At 43.1% G+C, this 18,764-nt stretch overlaps 1 protein-coding gene across 6 annotated transcripts in view; it reads right to left on the bottom strand.

Moving 5' to 3' along the window:
• USP6NL (USP6 N-terminal like) overlaps positions 1–18,764 on the bottom strand; it is a 210,360-nt gene that overhangs the window by 27,127 nt on the left and 164,469 nt on the right. For all 6 annotated transcript variants that reach the window (XM_074942631.1, XM_074942632.1, XM_074942634.1 and 3 more), the window contains 3 exons: positions 16,526–16,574; positions 14,314–14,434; positions 9,581–9,675 (listed from right to left, as the gene is read on the bottom strand). In XM_074942631.1, coding sequence (XP_074798732.1) covers positions 9,581–9,675; positions 14,314–14,434; positions 16,526–16,574 — 265 coding nt within the window. The remainder of the gene's footprint in view (positions 1–9,580; positions 9,676–14,313; positions 14,435–16,525; positions 16,575–18,764) is intronic.

Raw genomic sequence — 18,764 nt, 5'->3', positions numbered from 1 at the left:
GATCCCTATGGGTGCTCCACTTCAAGTAGTACTTTGAAGAGGAACATCTTTTTCTGCCTCTTCTTCAATAGGTGTCCTTATGGATGCTCTACTTCAAGTGACGCCCAAGCAGGATCCCCAGAGGGAGGAGGGAGCTTCAGAATTGAGTCTAGAACTGAAGATAGTACCGCATTACTAAGTGCCCCATAAGATCTGGCGGCACGGCTCAAAGCAGAGTGCTTAGACAATGTATGTGCTGAAGCCCATGTAGCGGCTGTACTAAGTATGCTGTGGATGTTGCTTCTCATCTGGTAGTGTGTGCTATCACCCTTTGGGAGGGTTGAGCAGCAGCTGTATCATAACAGGCAACAATACACAAGAGATCCACCTCGACAGTCTCTGAAGAGAGACTGCAAACTGCTTGCATTTGTCTGCAATGGAAACAACTGCCTAGGTGACTTCCAAAAGTGTGTGGTCATATGTAGGTAGAAAGCCAATACCTTTCTAACATCTAAGGTAGGCAAACAGGTCTCCCGTTGAGATGTCTGCAGTTTTGGAAAAAAACACTGGTAGATGAATGGACTGCTTAAGATGAAATTCTGATAGTACCGTAGGTAAGAATTTAGGGTGTGGGCATAAAGAGACCTTGTCCTCGAAGAACACCATAAAGGGGAGATCTGCCATCAAGGCCCCAATTTCTCTGACCCAAGGGGCCAATGTAACAGATGCTAAAAAGGACATTTTCATATATAAGTGGAACAGGTTGCCATTGACTGGTATGCAGGTCTCATGACATATTTAAATACCAGATTGAGGTCCCAAGTCAGAGCGGGAACTCTAACATGGGGGTAAAGGTTCCCAAATATTTAATAAATCTTGACGACAGGCTGAGCAAATGGTTCTGGCTAAAAATTCACCATCTGAGATGATGGGCTAAAATTGTTCCCTATGTTCCTGTGGAACGTATTCAATAAAAGCCAGTTTATAAAATTATATTTGGCCATGATTACCTATAGTTTGTGATCTGAAATTTCAGGGTCATCGACGAGTAAGATTTCCATTCAAAAAGGTCTAGACTCTTTTGGTCCTTGTCATACAGTGTAGACTTGGAGTAGCACTGCTTACCCCATTCATTTATTGCATCTATCACCAGGGAGTTAGGTGTGGAGTGGCAGAACAAAAATTTGGAGTCCTTGGGAAGAACATAATATTTTTTATCCTCCCGTTTACAAGTTGGTGGAATGGTAGCAGGTGTTTGCTGCACTGTCTTTGCCAGGAACGCCTCATTAACAGGTAACACAACCCTACCGAATGTTGCTGACTTCAAGATTTTAGACCTTGACCTCTTGGAGTCGTATTTGAAGAGTGTCAGCTACCTCTTTATAAGGTCCTCAAATTGCCAGAAATTGTCAGCCAGGGACGGTGGTGGAAGCATAATCACCTTATCTGAAGACAAGGCCACCACTCAAATAAGAGTTTGCGTGGTGGCCTTCTTATTCACCCTAGCCCCCTACTCCTCCAACTTCTGTTGGTGGGCTGGTTGGGGAGAAGACTGCAGAAAAACTGCAGAATGAAACTGCAGAAAAACCTGAGTGTCTCTGGATTAAGTTTAGAAGAGTGAGCAACAAGGGTGATGTCGTCGTGGGAGTCTGCTATAGACCATCGGACCAGGGGGATGAGGTGGACGAGGCTTTCTTCCGGCAATTAACGGAAGTTACTAGATCGCAGGCCCTGGTTCTTATGGGAGACTTGAATCACCCTGATATCTGCTGGGAGAGCAATACAGCGGTGCATGGACAATCCAGGAAGTTTTTGGAAAGGGTAGGGGACAATTTCCTGGTGCAAGTGCTGAAGGAACCAACTAGGGGCAGAGCTCTTCTTGACCTGCTGCTCACAAACCGGGAAGAATTAGTAGGGGAAGCACAAGTGGATGGGAACCTGGGCGGCAGTGACCATGAGATGATTGAGTTCAGGATCCTGACACAGGGAAGAAAGGAGAGCAGCAGAATACGGACCCTGGACTTCAGAAAAGTAGACCTTTGACAACCTCAGGGAACTGATGGGCAGGATCCCCTGGGAGAACAACATGAGGGGGAAAGGAGTCCAGGAGAGCTGGCTGTATTTTAAAGAATCCTTATTGAGGTTACAGGGACAAACCATCCCGATGTGTAGAAAGAACAGTAAATATGGCAGGTGACCAGCTTGGCTTAACAGTGAAATCCTTGCTGATCTTAAACACAAAAAAGAAGCTTACAAGAAGTGGAAGATTGGACAAATGACCAGGGAAGAGTAATAAAAATATTGCTCGGGCATGCAGGAGTGAAATCAGGAAGGCCAAATCACACCTGGAGTTGCAGCTAGCAAGAGATGTTAAGAGTAACAAGAAAGGTTTCTTCAGGTATGTTAGCAACAAGAAGAAAGTCAAGGAAAGTATAGGCCCCATACTGAATGAGGGAGACAACCTAGTGACAGAGGATGTGGAAAAAGCTAATGTACTCAATGCTTTTTTTGCTTCTGTCTTCACGAACAAGGTCAGCTCCCAGACTACTGCACTGGGCAGCACAGCATGGGGAGGAGGTGACCAGCCCTTTATGGAGAAAGAAGTGGTTCGGGACTATTTAGAAAAGCTGGACGTGCACAAGTCCATGGGGCCGGATGCACTGCATCCGAGAGTGCTAAAGCAGTTGGCGGATGTGATTGAAGAGCCATTGGCCATTATCTTTGAAAACTCATGGCGATCGGGGGAGGTCCCGGACGACTGGAAAAAGACTAATGTAGTGCCCATCTTTTAAAAAGGGAAGGAGGAGGATCCTGGGAACTACAGGCCAGTCAGCCTCACCTCAGTCCCTGGAAAAATCATGGAGCAGGTCCTCAAGGAATCAATTCTGAAGCACTTAGAGGAGAGGAAAGTGATCAGGAACAGTCAACATGGATTCACCAAAGGCAAGGCATGCCTGACTAATCTAATTGCCTTCTATGACGAGATAACTGGCTCTGTGGATGAGGGGAAAGTGGTGGACGTGTTGTTCCTTGACTTTAGCAAAGCTTTTGACACGGTCTCCCACAGTATTCTTGCCAGCAAGTTAAAGAAGTATGGGCTGGATGAATGGACTATAAGGTGGATAGAAAGCTGGCTAGATTGTCGGGCTCAACAGGTAGTGATCAATGGCTCCATGTCTAGTTGGCAGCCGGTATCAAGTGGAGTGCCCCAAGGGTCGGTCCTGGGGCCGGTTTTGTTCAATATCTTCATTAATGATCTGGAGGATGGTGTGGATTGCACCCTCGGCAAGTTTGCAGATGACACTAAACTGGGAGGAGAGGTAAATACGCTGGAGGGGAGGGAGAGGACACAGAGGGACCTAGACAAATTAGAGGATTTGGCCAAAAGAAATCTGATGAGGTTCAACAAGGACAAGTGCAGAGTCCTGCACTTAGGACGGAAGAATCCCATGCACCGCTACAGACTAGGGACCGAATGGCTTGGCAGCAGTTCTGCAGAAAAGGACCTAGGGGTTACAGTGGACGAGAAGCTGAATATGAGTCAACAGTGTGCCCTTGTTGCCAAGAAGGCCAATGGCATTTTGGATGTATAAGTAGGGGCATTGCCAGCAGATCGAGGGACGTGATCGTTCCCCTCTATTCGACATTGGTGAGGCCTCATCTGGAGTACTGTGTCCAGTTTTAGGCCACACACTACAAGAAGGAGGTGGAAAAATTGGAAAACGTCCAGCAGAGGGCAACAAAAATGATTAGGGGACTGGAACACATGACTTATGAGGAGAGGCTGAGGGAACTGGGATTGTTTAGTCTGCAGAAGAGAAGAATGAGGGGGGATTTGATAGCTGCTTTCAACTACCTGAAAGGGGGTTCCAAAGAGGATGGATCTAGACTGTTCTCAGTGGTAGCAGATGACAGAACAAGGAGTAATGGTCTCAAGTTGCAGTGGGGGAGGCTTAGGTTGGATATTAGGAAAAACTTTTTCACTAGGAAGGTGGTGAAACACTGGAATGCGTTACCTAGGGAGGTGGTGGAATCTCCTTCCTCAGAAGTTTTTAAGGTCAGGCTTGAGAAAGCCCTGGCTGGGATGATTTAGTTGGGGATTGGTCCTGCTTTGAGCAGGGGGTTGGACTGGATGACCTCCTGAGGTCCCTTCCAACCCTGATATTCTATGATTCTATGAAGACTATTGGAAAACTCTAGCCTTCCTATGTGTTGGAGTCAGGGGTCTGGCAAACTGCTGCCGATGCACAGCCCACAGATCTCAGTATGGCCATTGAGAGTCAGTTCCACCACACTTCTTGTTGTGCACAAGGTTCTTTCTACAAGCGTCAAAAAGCAGGTTCCTATGCAGATGCGTAGGAAAACCCCATACCGAGATAGAAAACACTAACTGGAAGTCTCCTTCATCCTCCTCAATAACCTCTAATGGGGGGGGGGGGGGGGGGGAAGGGGAAGAGAAACAGCAGAAAAGGGTAGGCAGTCCTCTGGTAAGAGAGCGCGATGGTAATCCAAAGATTGGGGTTTCAGTACCAAGCAACACTCAGTACCAATGAGCAGCATAGACTCCAGTTTCTCCATCACTGACAACTCACAAGAGTACCTGAATTCCTGCTGTATTGAGTAGATCACTACTGATGTGGTAGCCAAAGATGTACCATTGACTGGGAGCATACTGTACAGGGGCCAATGGTGCCTGGTGCCTTGGTATGCCCAGTACCAACAGTGCAAAACAGAGAGGTACCAATGGCAGAGCTGTGTCAGAGGGTACCAGTCTGCAGAAGTGCTTATCGTTGCCCCCCTTGTCCCTCGTAGACAGTGACGGGGCCCTGTCAGAGCTATGTTCTTCTTCAGAGCTCTGGGACTTTCCAGCCTCGCCAGTACTGGAGGAAGTGTTATGAGAGAAGAGGACTTGACATAACTGTAGCCATCTTGTGTATTCAGCCACCATTCCTTTGAAGTGAGAACACTACGTAGTCAGGAATAATTTGGTCTTTGCCAAAGCAAGCAGACAAAACAGCTACACAGCTGCAGTGTTGTTAATAAGGACTGATAAAGTGACAGATTCATGAGAATGGGAGAGGGTGTGGATAGCTGACCTTGGATCTGTGATCATGAGGTTTATTTGCTGGAAATTGTTTTGCTGATAAGTAGAATTATGAGTTCTTTGTTGTTACTAGGGAAATTGTTAGCCCACTAGAGGTTACTATAAGTTATGTGCTTTGTATTGAGCAATCTATAAAAAGATTACTTAGAGTGTACAATGTGGAGAAGTTCGGAGAGAGATTATGACGAGCTAGGAGACTGACATCCAACTTCCCAGTGGCTAGGACGAAGGTGGGCCACCAGAAACCTGCTGCTGACCACTCATCACCATCTTAGTCTTTGGGTAACTATATCTGGGGTGCTCTAGACTATTGTTATTTTAGATGTGTGCTTGGGACTCAATAAAAACAAGGATTTTTGGGTGAAAGCACTCTTGCGTGTACCAATCATGTAGCACATGGAGAAGCTGTGTCCCCATTGAATTATGTCCTGAAGCCGCTTGGAAAACAAAGACTATTTACCATAGTTTTGGGTTCAGAAAACCCCAGGTAACAGAGGAGTCTTTTGCGTCTATGGTATTGAGTTGAGAGGTTGAGGACTTTTAGGAGCCAGCTCCTTACAATGAGAGTTCAAGCTCCGCTTCTTCAAAGCTTTCCCTGAGGCCTCCATTGTCTTCCTTCTTAGGGGAAACCTGTGGTGAGACTTAAGGGGTGCTGGTGGATGGAATCTTCTGAGCTGACTCAGAAGCAGGTTGAAAGGAGCACCAGCAGCCTCAATTTAATCCATCACCAGCAGCCTCAATTTAATCTCCCTGTCCCTCCGTGCTCTGGATTTGGGGGCCAGGCAGAAGTTGCACTTCTGGGAGACATCGGACTCTCCCAAGCAATGGACACACCTGTAGTGGCTGTTGCTAACCAGGATAGCCTCTCGACAAGACAGGCAATGTTTGAAACCTGGCAAGCCAGGCATGCCCTGCCAGGAGAGTAAGGCTCCCAGGAGGAAGGGGAGGAAGATGAAAGAAAGTCAATCCTTTCACTATTTAGACCCTTTACAGTTAGTTACATATGACAACTAACACTAAACTAATACTAAACCCAAAAACTATAGCTAAAGTGAATAGCCGAGGCATGTTCATGGTAGATGCGCTAAGGCTCCATCTCAGTCCGAGGTGATTCAGAAGGAACTGAGGGCAGTTCACCCACACAGCCCCATACAGGCCCACCGACAGGGGAGCAGGGCAAAGGAGGCAATTGCCCAGGGGCCTGGGCCATTTTAAAGGGCCTGGAGGGGCCCGGCCACCACCGCAGTAGCAGCAGCAACCGGGAGCCCTGGACCCCTTTAAATCACACAGGTGCGCACCTGAGTCCCAGCACCTGCCGTGGGCTGCAGAGTGGCTCTACTGGGCTGGGCCATGAGGCTCTGTGCACTGCGCCGGACAGTGCTGGGGCAGGAGGGGCCCTGGGCAGCCGGAGGGTGAGTCGGGCAGTAGCCCCTGAGCTGTGCCAGGGGGCAGAGCTGACCTGGCTGTGGCAACCATTGCTGCAACTTTGTAACCAGGAGCAAAACTTTCTGCATCCATGTGAGTGAGCCAGGGGGTAGGAGTTGCTGGGCTGGGAACAGAGTGTGGGAGCTAAGCTCAGAGGGTAGAGCTGGGGGCAGAGGAACTGGGCTGGGGATGGCTGTAGGGAGCCAGGCTGGGAAAGGAAAAGAGCAGGGTAGGGGGCACAGTGCTAGGCAGGGACAACTTGCGGGGGGGAAGAGAGGAAAAGAGCGGGGGGCAGACTCGAGATCAGACTCAGGATCCAGCAGCCACTGGTCCAACATCTGCAGCAAAGGCGCTGACAGCACACCGCTGGGCGCTGGGTAGGCTTTGTCTGGGGTCCACCAAGAGAAGAAGGGTGGGTCTTGGAAGGGGGAGGGGAGGGTGTTTCAGTGACAGCGCTGGGCTGGTGTGTGTGTGGGGGAAGGGGTATTTGAGGCTATTTTGATTTGGGGCTGGGGGCTGTTCTTTGGCTGATCTCATTAGTGGATTATCTCTGGTATTTGGAGATGGTTTGGGGGTGATGGGATGATTGAAGATCGGGGCTGGTAGTTGGGGGTGGGGAGATGTTGCTGTTGGGACTGTTGTAAAGGGAACAGTGATGGGAGTCTCACCAGAGGATTTATTTATGTTCACTCATAATAATTCTGGTGGATGCTCCCTCACTGACCATTTTAAAATCAAGATCTAAAATAATCTGTTGTGGGAATTATTTTTGGGAAGTTCAGTGGCCTGGGTTATGCAGGAGGTCAGACTCACCCGTCTGGCCTCGGAATCTATGAATAAGAATGTAACACTCCAAAAAGAGCTTCAACTGGTGCATGAGTAACATGTCAAAGAGGGACATACAAGCCTTGGGGGATTATCGTGAGAATTTTCATACATCCACAGCTGTGGGTTTAAAAAACCCAAGAGCGCACAGTCAGTAAATTTAATCATTATTTTGGTCACTGGTTAATGTTGGGACCCTCCACCTCCCATATATTAGTACTCTGTTTCAGCCAGACTTTCAGTTGGGATTTTCCTTCATGTTCTGGGTGGGAAATTGGCAGCGGGATGGGGATTAGCTGGAACACAAAGTCACAATGAATTTGGCTCAGGGAGATTAAATGACTTGCCTAAGGAAACCCAGTGAATCAGTGGCACAGAGATAGAACCCAGAGATAAAACCCAGTGTGCTGCTCTAACCTTTAGGCAACATTATATTAAGTGTTCCCTAAATTTAGGCATTTATATTTTTAAAGGAACCTCAGTTTGGCCTCCTTTTCAGATTGTTGCATATGCAAATGATTACGTGTGTAGAACTGTATGCCACAAATGTAGAGTGTTGGGGTTCTTTTAGCTGTAGGCTTTAAGAATGGGTCAAACAGCTTGACTGCCTTTTAGTGTATCTATTATCATGTCTTGGAAGTTCATACTTATTTCTGGGAAGAGTTTTTATACAGAGATGATGGACGATCCTGGGGGTTCAGCAATAGGAGCTCTGTGTTCAATTCTCTGCCCTAGACTTCCTGCCTCCCACAGCTGGAGTGTGCAGTGGGGGCAGTGTAGGGCTGCCTATGATGGCACAATGCAGTGCCCATGGCACGGGAATTCTCTGGCTGCTTGTGGGCTAGTTTGGGTGGGGCCGGGGGGATAGAATGCCACCTTGGATAAATCAAAATCTCCCTGGGCCTCAATTTCCTAACTGTAACATGGGGATAGCAATCCTTTTGTTTGTCTTGTCTCTTTAAACTGTATTCTCTGTAGGGCAGGGAACTGTCTCCATGAGCGTGTACAGCACCCTGCACAACAGGACCATGATCTCAGTTGGGACTTATAGGTACTACTGTAATACAAATCCATAAATAACAACAGCTGTAATGGTTCCCCACTGGGACCTGAGTTATGGTGTTTGCATGCTGAAGTACCTTTGGATACATTCTTAGTCTTTTGATTGGTTGTCTGGAAATACCTTTAAAAAAAAAAGGCAGGTCTCAGCTGGTTAGTAGGGCATCAGGTTACCCCTGGCTTGGGGAAGAAGGGGGAGAGGGAATTCTTCAGTGTTGAGACATTGCACTGCAGATTCCAGACACAGAGACTTCAGGTAGTGACACAGTGACAGAAAATGCCATTTATTCTGCCTTATCCTCCAAAGGGCCAATGAGAGGAAACTCGTTTTGGGATATAATGGGGAAGAGGCTGAGTGGTATCTGAGAAACAAACAAATTCTGAAGCAGCTCTGGAGCTTGCACCAGTCCCAGGTGGATGGGAAAGGCAGCTAGATGGAGACCCATGGGGAAGAGCTGAAAGTTAGGCTCTCTGTGGTTGGTAAATGTGTATTAGAGAAAATGATCCATAGAAACACAGACAGTAGGAGACTGGAAAGAAGCAAAGGTTCTCCTGGGCCCAACGGTAGGAGATGCCGCACCCATCCTTTCTAGGGGGCCCACTAACTGTTCTGCCCTGGGGCCCAGAATTGCTGTCAGTGGGCCTGCCCCATATACGCTTGTATGAGGCACAAGGATACACTGGATGCATGAGCTTGCTGAGCATACACTGCTAAGGGAAAATCTCTGATCAAGGGCTCAAGAGGTGCATGAGCACCTGACGTGGAGCACCCATAGGGACACTACTCGAAGAAGAGTAAGTTGTCTGATTACAAAGTCTCCCTGGCCCAGAGGCACTGTGTGGTCAGTTCTGCACATGATAAATCCTTTACAAAGGCATTCAGTGCCCAGCGGTTTGCTAAATAGTAAAATCTTGAATTGCATTTAATGGAAACACAAATATTTTCAGGAAACCAGCACTCAGAGATGTGACTCCCAATCTGATTATTTTAAGAGCCCAATCAATGTCCCAATTCAGCCAAGACTCCATGACTTCATTCATATACCATCAATAGGACTTTTGCCGGTTAGAACCCAACATCCATCCCCCAAATTCGTACCATTCTAAATCAACAGATTGGACTGGACTGAAACAAGATGATTGGCTTTAGTGCAATAAATACTACTTTTATCTGGCAGATTTACTTACGAAGTGTTGCTTAAGTTTAGACAAAAACTTCTTCAATATTTTCTCATGATGTTCTTGAAACCGCAAGAGTTTTGGAAAACCAGGAACAAAAAAGCCTAGGAAAAAAAGAGGAAACATGCAGCATGTAACAGGGATAAGTTTCACAAAAAATTATCTAAAAGAAATCTAAAGATTTAAAAGTGTGTTGGTTTCAATTACACAATTACACTCAAAATAATTTACACAGTACATTTTACTACATTGATGCAAGAATAAGTGTAGGTTTTATTGTTCAAGCTACTGTGGTAAAATCTCAACCATTTTCCTATTGCCTATTTTCAACTTAATAATAGCTATGATGGATACAAGCTGCATCAACTCTGATTTAGTCTGCACCACTGTAAAAGCACATGGCAAGCAGCTTTTTTTTTTTTTTAAATGACAGATTCCAAAAAAGGTTAAAAACAGAAATCTGAAGCGTGGTTTTGCCCTCAGTGAGCACAGAAAGGCACCTTCTTAGCAAGTCTGCTCTCCATGTGTATTCACAGGGCAGACACCAACCACACAGCTGCCAGAACTTGTGCAGCAGCAAGGTTAAAGAGAATGAGAAAATTAGGCAGGGCTCCCCACACAGATGTGGAATTAATAAGGAGAGAGCATAATTTGAAGACCATGGGCTTGTACAGTGAAACTAAGGGCATAGGTAACCTGCAAAAACTTTATTGGTGATATGTCTGAGAATGCAAGCACCCAGATTGAATTTCATTGCTTCAGTTGAGTTTGCAGGGCAGGCAACGAGGGGAAAAACACATTTCTACTTGTAAACTGAGATAGCTGATATGGAAGTTAGTGAGGCAAGGTGGGTGAGGTAATATCTTGTATTGGATCAACTTCTGTTGGTGAAAGTAGGAAGCTTTTCAACTTATACAGAGCTCTTCTTCCTGGTATTTTTTCAGCAAAGGTAGTCCAATAAAAGAATATTACCTCACCCACCCTGCCTCTCTATTATCCTGAGACCAACATGGCTACAACACTGCAAACAACATGGAAGTTAGTGGCATAATAAACAAGGACCCCAAAATACTATTTTAACGGAACCAGTTTTCAGAATAGAATCAAATTTTAAAACCAAAAGATGCCTTCTGGCCAGTTGCCAATTCAATAATTCAGCACAATATGCAGAGTGACTAAATATTAAGATCTCCTATCTCAGAATCATGGAACGTATGTTAATATAGCGACTCCTCTGTCATATGAAAAAAAGGAATGTCTGATGTTACCTACATTCAGCTAAGCAAAATTGTTCTCTTTTTACATAAACTGTGAATCAGTACCTCAGAACTAATTGTGCATCATTAATAATATTCAAAGGTACTGCCACTCTTTCCCTTCATACACCAATTCTTTAGCCTGAATCTGGAAAATAGTTATGGAAATCCTAAGGGAAACAGCTTTCAAAAATCTAAATCATTTTCATGGTCAGCTACCTACATTTTATGATTTGGAGACGTCATGCCATAGAGATGGAAAATATTTAGGGTACATCTACATGGGGGGGAGGGGGGCAAAGGGCAGAAAGAAACACCCCAACCTCCTATTGGCAAGTCTCAGACCCCAGGTCAACTGACAGGGCTAAAAGTAGAGTGCAGACATTCCTGCTTGGGCTGGCGTCCAGGGTCTGAAACCTGACAAGTTGGGTCTCAGAACTCCAGCTCTAGCCTGGGCCAGAATGTCTACATTGCTAGTTTTAACATTGTAGCAGGTCAGTTAACCCAGACTCTGAGACTCTCTGCCACATTTTGGATTCCCCCCCCCCCCCCCCCCGCAGTGTAGATGTACCCTTACAGTCAAATTCATCCCTTGATTTCAGTGGACTTATACCAGGGCTTAGTCGGGTTGTGTATTTTGAGAGACACTTGGTTGCACTGGAAAAACAGCCTGAGTCCCCAGGTCACGGGTGGGGGGCCGATGAAGCAAAGTGCTTTGTTTATTATAGGGAGGAACTTTTTAGCCCTGCTACTCTAGGCAGCACCTTTTTTTAATTGCACTATTCAGCCATCACTATCAGCCACTGACTTGAGTTCAATCCTTGAGGGGGCCATTTAGGGATCTGGGGCAAAAACTGGGGGATTGGTTCTGCTTTGAGCAGGGGGTTGGACTAGATGACCTCCTGAGATCCCTTCCAACCCTGATATTCTGTGACTCTATGACTTCAGAGAGTGATGTCTTGATCATGGGCATCAAGTGTGAGAGGAGACAGCTCCCCCCGGTTTAGAATTGAAACACATGCATAGCAACGATTTAGACTTGAAATAGTTTAAGGGCTGCTTTTTTAAAGATGTACACAGGAAGAAATGCAAACAGCAATGTGCATGCACACTTCACGTAAATCAATTTGAAAGTTTACTCTTTAGCATCTTCAGTGTTTACAGTAATGCTTTCACTGCTGTAAATGGATTTTAGGTATATAAACTGAAGTGCATTTGATTATTTGGGGGCGGGGGTATTATTCATTCAAACTATAGTTAAGGTTATATGTTAGCACATCTATAAACACAAACTTCCCCACCGGGGTGTTGTAAGGGTTAGTTAATACTTCTAAAGCACTTAAGACCTTCCATTTGAGAATCTCAAAGTGCTAAGTATTTTATCAATCACATTTTTAGAGATTTTATAGCCCAGATAGAAAAGAATTTGCTCCAAGCTCAAACTTGTAAAGCAATAATTTGGCCTGGGCGGGAATATTTTAAAACAAATTTCATAAAATTAAATCCAGCCATTTTCATCTTACGCAGGTGATGGTAATGGTTTGTGAGGGGGAGATGGGACACACTTATTTTTATTCTATTCTATTTATTCCAGCCTGCTCATAGCACAATTGTTCATATATGTAAAAATGTGCATGCCCAGCTCTGGCAGTAGTGTTTGTTAGCTACCAGCTCAGTGCAGACAAGCAAAAGGAGCATACACTCATGGCCATGAAAACACACAGCAACCCTCATGGAGCTCCTTCACCATCAGCCAGTTGGGTGCACTTGGACTCACTGTAGCAGTATGAAATGACCCTGCAAAAGCTAATCACTTTAGACATTTATTCTATGGGAGTTCCTCAGAGGCGTCATGTTAAGAGCACAAATCCTACAGCAAGAATCTCTCCTGGTAACAGTGTGATGTGCCCAAACACCAACATTTAGAATCTGGAGGACATTCTTTATCCTATTTAATAGTTTATAGAAGACTAGCTTTTGGCCCAAAAGAGCATCCTTGGGTGGTGGTGGGGGAAAGCCTACAGGGGTACAGGGGTCATATGTACTACAGATGAATAAACTAGTTTGGAAAATAGTAAGAATGGATTAGTTTAGTTTACATTGGTTTGGAAAAGGTACAGAGAAGGACAACAAAAATGATGAAGGGTATGGAACAGCTTCTGTAGGAGGAGAGATTAAAAAGTCGGTGACTGGGCTCAGAAGAGGCTATGACAGAGGTCTATAAAATGAAAAATGGTGTGGAGACAATGAATAGGGAAGTGTAATATTACCCTTCTCAGAACACAAAAACCAGGGGTCACCCAATGAAATTAATAGTCAGCAAGTAAACACAAATATGAGGAAGTACTTCTTCACACAACACAACCTGTGTGACTCATTGCCAGGGGATGTGGTGAAGGTCAAAAGTATAACTGGATTCAAAAAAGAATTAGATAAGCTCATGAGGAAAGGTCCAAGACAGTCAGGGCTGCAACCCCATACTCCGGATGTCCCTAACCCTCGAACTGTCAGAAGCTGGGAGTGGATGACAAGGGATGGCTCACTCAATAATTGCCCTGTTCCATTCATTCCTTCTGAAACATTTGGCACTGGCCACTGTCAGAAGGTAAAGAACACACAGAAAATACTAAAATTTAAAAGTAACAAATAAATTAGAGAGAAAACACAATTATATTTAAGTAACAAAATGGTGGAACAATAGAGTTCTGTGTGAGGCAGAGAGAAAGCTTGCCAACAGTTTACCCTTAGCTCAGACCATTGTGCCTACCTACAGCATTAGTTTTAACTGTGGATTTCCAGCTTTGCCAGTTGATGTCACAGCCGTTTAACAGGTTTTTTTTATATAATTTTCATTATTATTCTATTGCTATATAAATGTCTGCATAACCAAATTTTGACACTGCCAGGCAAAGATAACTGAAGTAACTTCCATGAATATCAGCAATGAAGTCCAGAAACACAGTCCTTAGAACAAATACCTGTAAGTGCAGCATTTAACACAGAATAGCAGCTTTATCAGCATTTTACAAGGCTCTGACAAAGTGGCATTTGTAACATTACTGTACAGAACAAATCAGTGGCACTAAGAGCTGAAGCAGAGACACTGATACACTTAAACAAAGTGACAGCTCTAAGAGAACTTTTGGGTATTTTCCCAGAATAAATTACACACACACAAATCTTTTAATGGGACACAAGCAGAATAACATTAGAGGATGGGAAATTTTCATCGATGACTACTTGTAGAATATAACCTATAAAACAATCATATAGGAAATTGCAGATAAGTGTTAACCATATATATTAAGAGATTATTAAGCATCATTTGTACTGCAGTAGCATGCAATAGCCCCACACAAGATAACGGCCCCGCTGTGCTAGGCACTGAACACACACAAATGGATATAGCCCCTGTCTCAAACAATTTATTATCTAATTAGGACACGTTGAAATTTAAATGGTACTACATGAGCTGAAATTCCATACCATGCATAGCATGTTTAGGACCTGAGAGTAGTTTCACCAGGGCCCAGAAGGCATCTTCTTCATTCATGTACATGAGGAGTAAAGCTGTGATCTGGCTCATTCCCTGACAGTATCCAACCTCCTGAAATGTAGAGGACAGGAAACATTAACTTTGTAAACAAACAAAAGAACTATCTGTGTATTTTTTAACATGAGAAAATACACCATTTTTGGAATAAGCTCTCTAAATATTGCAAACCCACACACCCCTCAAATTTTCATGGTTAAAATTTTCCTTTAAACTCCATTACCATGGCTATTCAAAGACAAAACATATTCTACTAGAAGGGATAATTCACTGTCTTCCAACTGGTGCTTGAACTGGCTTTGGCCTTTCATTAAAATACAGTATATCTGTACACTAAATCCTTTATTTTAAAATGTTTGCATATAATTTATATGAACCTACACCCAGAACAGATGTGTTTTCTATTCTCCATGTGGAGCAGCACAACATATAGCAAGAAGATATTGCAGATACATAAACGAGTGAGACAGAGAAATCTCTCCTCTTATTCAAAAACTGTAGCAATGAAAAACAGGAAACCCCACAAGGCTACTGTACTAATATATTAACTCCTATGGTGGGAACCAGCAATAAGAAACATCAGACTGCTTAAGTAAGGATTATTACTGACTTTACAAAACCAGCTGCTAATGTATATTTGATGAGAAAGAGATAATTATTGAGAAAGTCTTTTAGACAGATGGGTTCGTCGCAAGAACTTTGGCCAAGGAAGCCTTTTAATTTGCTTTAATGCCGAAAGATAAAAAGGAAACTAGCTAAGAAGTCTGAAACAACTGTGATATAAGAGAAAAAAATACAACAAGCCTAAATACTAACCTTTTTCTACTTGTTTAAACACTGCCAATGTTTATACAATATCCATTGATTTTAAACAGCATCTTTCATGTAATATAAATTATTATTAGTTAATCCAAACAATGTGCTGTGGAAAACAAAGAAAGTCCCTGCTATCAGAGTTTTAACCCTAAACACCATACAATCAAAAATCTAGGGTACCTATTAAATGACAGAAAACATAATTCTAGAATTAAGAACAGTAATATTAGCTTCTTCTTGCACCAAAAGAGAGAGCTTTCAATCTGGTGAGAGCAAAACTAAAACTTCTTTTAAATAGATATGATGCTGGAAGGGAAGCAAAGTGATATTTAATAAGAATGATGACCTCTATAAATTACTTATAATGAGAATAATCCTGCAAACATTTCTGCACAGACTCAGCTCTACATACAGTCTCATTGACTTAATTAGAACTACTCATGTGTTAAGTTAAACACAATTATAAAAATGTTTGCAGAATGGGGGCATAATGTGTAAGTACAGAAGTGGACATCTGACAACATTTACATTACTTATGTTTTTAATAGGCAACTCAGACTTAGATGCTACAAACCTGGAACATTTCTGGCACATAACATGAGATCTAAAAACCCCATTCGGGAAAGCACTGCCATTCATGATAGGAATGGAAAACTTACCTTACGAGAGAAGACTCAGAGCTTGGCTTGTTTAGCCTAACAAAAGAAGGCTGAGGGGAGGAGATATGATTGCTCTCTGCAAATGTCAGTGGGATCAAATAGGAGGGAGGGAGAGGAGTTCTTAGTTAAGCGCCAATGTTGACAAAATAAACTGGCAATCAATATATTTAGGTTTGAAATTAGACGAAGGTTTCTAAACATCCGAGGAGTGAAGTTCTGGAACAGCCTTCCCAGGGAAGTAGTGTGGCCAAAACACCTAACTGGCTTCGAGACTGAACTTGATACATTTATGGAGGCAACGGTATGATGAGACTATCTACAATGGCATATAGCAGTAGTGGGCAACCTGCGGCCCATCAGGGTAATCTGATTGCAGGCCACGAGACATTTTGCGGATGCTGACCGTCCGCAGGCACCGCCCCCAACAGCTCCCAGTGGCTGTGGTTCTCTGTTCCTGACCAATGGGAGCTGTGGGAAATGGCGCCTGCATGCGAACGTGCTGGCCACTGCTTCAGCAGCGTTTGAACTCAAGCTCCCAACCCTACAACAGCCAGATTGAGCTGGCAACAGTTCAGATCTTTATGTATGTTGAGAAGTATGTTCAGTAACTTTTGCAACATTGTTTAAAAGACCCATATTTTATCTCAAATGTACATGAAACATGACTTACCGTATTATATATTGAATATGCAGCTAAAACATGGAATAAGGATTGTTGCCTGGAGAAACAAGAGAGTAAGTAAATGGAAATATTTAACATTGTTTTTTAAAAAAAAACAAAAGCAAACCAGAAAACTATTGAATCTACTTTCTAGATATCTGTTTCTCCAATTTGTCTAATTTCAAAAATTTAGAGAAATATATTTCATAATCAAAACAGATGTATTATAATCAAACAATACTTACTACTTATAACAGTTTACATGTTCAAAGTACTTAATAACTAACTAATACATGTAACACCTCTAGGGGATAAGTGGGGAAGATATCAATTTTACAGCTGTGGAAACTGAGGCATAAACTGGGTAAGAGTTACATTTTCAAAGCATCCACTAGTTTTGCATGCCAGTATGGTTGCCAACCCTCCAGGATTGCCCTGGAGTAACCAGGAACTAAAAATTAAACTTTCATTAAAGACTGTCATGTGATGAAACCTCCAGCAATACGTCCAACCAAAATTGGCAACCCTATGTGGCAGATGAGAGACTCCTTGGACCTGATTTTTAGAACTGCTGAACATCAGCAGCTTTTATTCATTTTAGCAGGAGCTACAGGGGTTCAGCCGTTCTGAAACAAAACAGGCCCAATGTGTCTTAAGCTGGGCACTCAAAAATTGAGGCACTCAGAACTAGAGACCAATTCTGAAAATTTAGGCCTATATGACTTTCCTGAGGTCCCACACACACGCTTCCTTCACTAATTTCTTTTTGTTAATCTTTAGGTATATACTTAAGCAAAATATTCTGACAGTTTTGATTGCTCTTGTTTTAACAATGAAATATTGAACTTGCTTTTTAAACTATTTATCTTTTACCCTACATTGCTTTAAATTCTTTTTAGCAGAACAAACTAAGAGCCGGTCTTCATCATGTTTGAGCAATTCTGCTTATCTTTTTCCACATATTTTAGAACCTGGACCTGGACCAAACTCTCAGAGTGCCCGTGCAGGGGAAGAAGCATCTGAAGAAGTGGGTTTTTTACCCACGAAATCTTATGTCCAAATAAATCTGCTAGTCTTTAAGGTGCCACTGGACTTCTTGTTGTTTCTGAGGTCCCACGAAGCATCAGTGGCAGACCCAGGAACAACATTTGGGAGACTGACTCCTATTCCTGTGCTTAGTCTTACACAACTTGCTGACTCTCATACATACTTTGAGAAAGCTTTGCCCTATTTAATAATTACTTTCCCTTTTTCTTTCTATATTACCCCATCACGTTCTAATTACTATTTGTTAATATATTAAAATTGAAAGTGTGAATTCTGCTTCCTCTCCAATTCAGGAATTAAGTAATGTTGAGTGTAGAGTTGTGCAGAACTTTCATAATGAAATCCAAGACTTGATGGAACTGTGTGTAAACTTCAGCAAACAAACTTCAAGATTTGTTCAGAACTGAGAGTCTGGGAATGTGAGCCAATATCAACCAAAACTAAAAACCATGGAAATGAAACTGCTGAGTTTTGCACAGGTCTAATCAGCTATCCTGCATCCCCAATGCATTCTTCCCTTTCCCCATCACTGAACCAAAACGTGTAAATGTCTTTTTACACTTCTGCTGACCGTCAACGAAAAATGTTAAGTTTTCCATTAATGGAGATGGGAGGGAATAATCTGTTAGCCTTGTAGAGCACTTCCCCAGGTCAACTAACAGTGTTTCCTCTGAACATGCTCACTGCATGACTATGTGAGTGGATACCACTTATTTATAAACGTGTGTTTGTGTGAGAGTGTGTGTGTGAGAGAGAGAGAGACATGGATGGATGAGCAAAAGAATGGAAGTTGGACTTCAGTTTCAACCTTCCTTTAACTGTTGAATGATGATGAATTACTATGGTACTAGATATTAAATTTGAGTCTTATTTCTTTGAAAGGACAATTTCTGTCTTTCACTTTATTTGGTCTTTGATTGCATTGGGTAATTAACGTATGTTTATTTTCATTTCAAGAAAATTTGCATTTAACCACATATTTCTTAGTCATCCAACACAGACCCACTTCACAAGGAAACGGGGGGATATTTTAAAGACAATCTGCATTGGAAGATAAACAAAGAGGTGAGTAAAAGGCTTCGTTCATATCTACAGGTGGGCTTCATAAACAGATTGTGTTCTGCATTTTAAAATACTGCATCACACTACATTAATTCAGTTTAAGAATTTTAAAACAAAAAAGAGCAGTCAGCTTTCTCTC

Source organism: Natator depressus, chromosome 1 (genome assembly GCF_965152275.1).
Source record: "Natator depressus isolate rNatDep1 chromosome 1, rNatDep2.hap1, whole genome shotgun sequence".
In the NCBI taxonomy this organism is placed as follows: Eukaryota; Metazoa; Chordata; order Testudines; family Cheloniidae; genus Natator; species Natator depressus.
The sequence above is the reverse complement of the archived record's forward strand: the minus strand, read 5'-3'. Positions and strand labels throughout refer to the sequence as shown.